Source organism: Dendrobium catenatum, unplaced genomic scaffold, assembly GCF_001605985.2.
Source record: "Dendrobium catenatum unplaced genomic scaffold, ASM160598v2 fragScaff_scaffold_249, whole genome shotgun sequence".
Taxonomy (NCBI): Eukaryota; Viridiplantae; Streptophyta; class Magnoliopsida; order Asparagales; family Orchidaceae; genus Dendrobium; species Dendrobium catenatum.
This window is the reverse complement of record NW_021318711.1, coordinates 1,214,696-1,219,276: the sequence shown is the minus strand read 5'-3', so window position 1 is coordinate 1,219,276 and position 4,581 is coordinate 1,214,696. Positions and strand designations below refer to the sequence as shown.

The following is a 4,581-nucleotide window of genomic DNA, read 5'->3' as shown; positions in this document are numbered from 1 at the left end:
CGGTGAAAAAATAAATGTCAAAAGCTATCTCAAACGAAATCTTAATATGTGAAATTCAAGAGCTAGTACTGTAAAAAAAATAAATTATATTAATAATAAAATAAATATAAGAATTTCTAAATTAATTATGTTAAGTTTTATATTAAAATATATTAATTTGATTTTTATTTTTAAATGTGTATAAAATAAAGATAAATAATATAAAAGAAAATATTTGATGTGATAATTTCAATAAATTATGTAGTTGAATGGAGTCCATCACTTGCAAGTTGATGAAATTATTTTTTTTATTACTGTGTTACATTATCATATGTACGTCATAATTAGAAATTTCTAAATTGTTTAATAAAATAGATTTCTAAATTTTATTTTTTATACTAAAAAATTACATTAAGAGTAGTAAGAAAGTCATTTGAAAAAGCTTCATTTTGAACGACTTTTATATTGTTTTAAGAAGTAATAAAAAAATCATCCCAAATGAAATTTTAATCTTATTTTGTTGCCAATGTGGCTTACTTTCCTGTAGTCACAAGCTTTACTTTTTTTATTTATGATGGAGGATTATTTTATATTTTAAAGTCAATATACTTTTAAATTAAAGCTGAAATTTTGTGTGGAAGATAAAATCTTTTTAAATTAAGGGTCAATGGATTGCGATGAAAGAGAGCTGCAAAATATTTGCACAAAAATGGTTGCAATTAGAGTAATGTATCTTAATTAACCATCATAATATTACTATTCATAAGATAATTTAATTATTATTAATTGGATTTTATTATCAAGTATTATTACAAATATATCACTTTAATATCCATCATATCAAATTAATTTTTTTTAAAAGTACATATAAGACTAGTCGAATTCCAATTTCAACAAATTTATAATTGAATTTAATATCTCAATGAAACAAATTCACTCACAACAAAAGTGATCTGATTATAGGGGTGTCAATATTTGTCACGATCAGAAAATCTGACTCAAATCCTACCCGAAAATTTTGAGTTAGGATCAACCCGGACCCGAAACAGGTCAGGTTTAGATTCAACAATTCGACCTGTTTCAAAAATAGGTACACATTAGATTTTAAGGCTATATGTTAAAACCCATGGGCTTGTTGTTTATGGGCCGTTAAAATTTAAGTAAAATAAAATGGTGAACGTACTGTTTAGCGACCACAGGTAACACCTGTATGGCGTTAAGCTGCAAAGCGAAACCCTAGGTGAAAGGGGATTTTCTCTATTGCTTCGATCGATCGAATCGGATTTCGAAAGAAGCTCTGGAAAAAGATGGAGACTGGAGGCGGTCGAGACGATGAATTGTGGTGGTGGGCAGCGAGCTCCGGCCAACTGGCCGTGGGGGTCGTGTTGTACCGGCGGGGTTGCGGCAGGAGCGGAGCGGCGATGCCCTTCAAAGCTTTTGCTATCTCCACGCTATTCGTCGGAGCCGGAGCCGCCGCATTCGCAGGAGCTCTTCACGCCTCCGGCATCCATACGGTAATCACTCCAACTCAGCATTCTATCGTCTCCAAAAATTGGATGACCATTCAGCAGACAGGCCCCTTGTTATTGTCATTTGCATCACACTCACCGAACTCTCCTATAGTTTTCGAAAAATTTCTCTTCTGTACCTAATGATTAATTAAATGAATGAGGTCAACATAACAACATCTACTAGCGATTATGATAAGTATATTGATGGTGCAAATATAAGTTTATCTAATCAATGATATTATTTAGGTGATTGTTCATTTAATTGTGCTACTTTTGCTTAATGTTATGTTAACTAATCAATGATATTTAACAAAGAGTTTTTGGTCAATACTATCATTGGTTTGGGCCTTGTTAATATTGTTGCTCATGCCTAACCTGAAATAGACCAAAAATGGAAGATTAGACTTCATTTTGGACAGTTTTCATTCTAGTACAAAAATTTGAACTTCAAAAAAATTTTGTGCTAAGAAGCTGATTCATAAAGTAATAAGAAAGCTGTTGCTTTCTAAAATAGTTGTCCAGTACAAAATTTCTAAAACATCTTTTTTGTACAACAGTTTCTTGAATTAAAAAAAAAATTATACTAAAAAGTCATTTTAGGAAGCAGTATGAAAACTATCCCAAACGAAGTCTAAATTAGAATAGATTGAAGAAGTGATTGAGAAAAAAATACTTTAGTGAAGATTGTGATTCATTCATGCTAAATTATTAGTCTTAGTGAATCATTTAGCCTCAAGGATTTATGTTTTCTGGAAAATCCTATCTTTTATGATCCTTTGCCAACTAAATGAGGTGATGAGCGAAGAAGTTTGATGGGTAAGAACTATAATTAAACAAGATGATTAGTAGACAATAAATGCTACTTAAAAGGATAATTAATTATTTAATAAATACTTCATTATGACATTTCTTCAGATTAGGTCAAGCAGGTTGCTTGCCCAGGTCCAGTAGCAACCATAAGATCTGCATGTATGCAAACTTAGAATATTGTCTTGTGCATTAGCTTGTTATTTGGAAAGCTACAAACCTAGTTTGTTTTAATTGTCCTTTATTTTTTATAAGAATTGTTTCCCATGCTCAGTTTTCTTAAAATTCATCAGAACTCATGATTATCTGGTATCTAAAGTAGTTTGTTTGTTAATATTCATATTAGATGAAACAAGCCAAATCTCGAAAGCAACATTAGGAGTTGATTTTGTAAAGCTTTTATCATCAGCTTTAAGTGATACGGCATCTTCGTTGGTAGGCTGGGGCAGAACTAACCTTTTCTTTGAAAGTGGGCAAAATAGAACTGTGAAATCACTTAAATGTATAGTTTTTAGTACGAATGAGAAACACAATCGACCCAGCACAGCACGACGATAACAAGAATGCATGGCATGTTCCATGGCTGCCAAAGGATTATCCCATTCTTATTTCTGATGCTTTTATACAGTATTTATGTATGATTAAATTTATTTAGGATGTTTAGCATCTTTCAACATCTTATATGGATGGTTGAACACAATGATAAGATAATATGTTCTATGTAAAAATGATGTTATAGAGATCTTTGTCTAATTAATCATGTAATGGTTTTGGGAGCAGGTGGATGATATGAAGCAAACGGGAAAGTGTATTCGGAGATGGATTAAGGTACCGCCAAGAGAGACAAATTAACAGAAAGATTGCGTGTTGGGATATCCAAAAACTGCAAAAACAGCAAACTTGTATCTCAGTACATGGGATCTGAGAAATCATCGACAACAACATAAGTTTTTATCCCACCATGTAGACTCGGCTACATGAATCTTTTTTCTCCATTCTATTCTTTTAAGAGTTAAATTTTTTTTTAAGCCTTCGTATGAGACGGTTTTTTTATTGCTTTTTAAAAAAATTTTATAGTATAAAAATTAAAAAATTTGTACTCGAAAGCTACTTTAAAAAATAGTAAAAAAGCTGTCTCAAACAAAGCTAAAATCTAATAAACGATATCATTTTATTGTGATGAAATTTTATTATGTGTTAAGTTTATATTGAATGATTTTTTATTTATTTTTGCTTATTCTGTGGAAAATTTCCCTCTAAAAAAATGATGAAATTTAACAAGGTATGAAATAACTATCTAGAATAAGTTGGCAAAAGTTTGAAGAACCCCAAGTAGAGGTGTCAATTCGGGTCAACGGGTCGGGTTTGGGTTGAACCCAAAACTGACCTGGCACTATTCGGGTCAACCCGAACCCGACCCATTTTTAAAAACGAGTCGGGTTTCCGGACTCGACCCGACCTGACACTAATGACCCCAAGTTGACTTAAAATTGTTAGTTTTCAAGTCAAAAATCGGGTCAATCTTCTATTTTTGGGTCAAAATCGGGTAAAAAACGGGTCAATCTCGGATTTTCGGGTCAAATCAAAGTTTTCGTTTCATTTTTGGGTCATTTTCGGGTTGTTGGGTCAATGTGAACCCTTCCCGATTTTTAAAAAACGGATTGATTTGGTGAACCCGACCCGTTCCGAGTCCAGGTTGACCCTAACCCAGGTTTTTTCGGGTCGGGTTCGGGTCGGGTTTCGGGTTGTGTCAAAAATTAACACCCCTAACCCCAATGTATTTTAATTCCCTTGATTTGATGCTTTTTTAAATGATTATAATTACTATATCAAGTTTTGATTATTAAACAAATTTAAATTAATAATATTTATTTTATAATAAATACTGCTAATCAATTATATTGTTAAAAATAATCGAATGCGATATTTTTTTATTTCTTGGAATAATAAATAATCTCCTTGGTAAATTTTTAAGAGAAATACATCATGGAACCTAACCTCTATATGTGATGATGAGTTATTTGTGAATAATAAATACAAGAAGGAATGTATTTATTTCAAATATTATTTAAAAATAATTGAAAATTATCAAACAAAGTGTAAAAGGCTAATATATATATATATATAGGGCGATCTCAAATTGTGAAATTAAAGTGCAAAATGAACTTATACTAAAAAGTAAATTCTGTAATTATCTTAATATTCTAGTACATTATGTTAAATCTCATGAGACTCCATTAGTGAATGCAATAGAAATTAACATTTTTATTTAAATATTATTTTT

At 31.1% G+C, this 4,581-nt stretch overlaps 1 protein-coding gene across 1 annotated transcript; it reads left to right on the top strand.

Annotated features, from left to right (window-relative positions):
• Positions 1-1,182: 1,182 nt before the first annotated feature.
• LOC110102865 lies at positions 1,183-3,325 on the top strand. The gene is made up of 2 exons (XM_020831357.2): positions 1,183-1,493; positions 3,078-3,325. The coding sequence occupies exons 1-2, from the start codon at positions 1,287-1,289 to the stop codon at positions 3,147-3,149; spliced, it is 279 nt and encodes a 92-aa protein (XP_020687016.2). The 5' UTR covers positions 1,183-1,286; the 3' UTR covers positions 3,150-3,325.
• Positions 3,326-4,581: the final 1,256 nt, after the last annotated feature.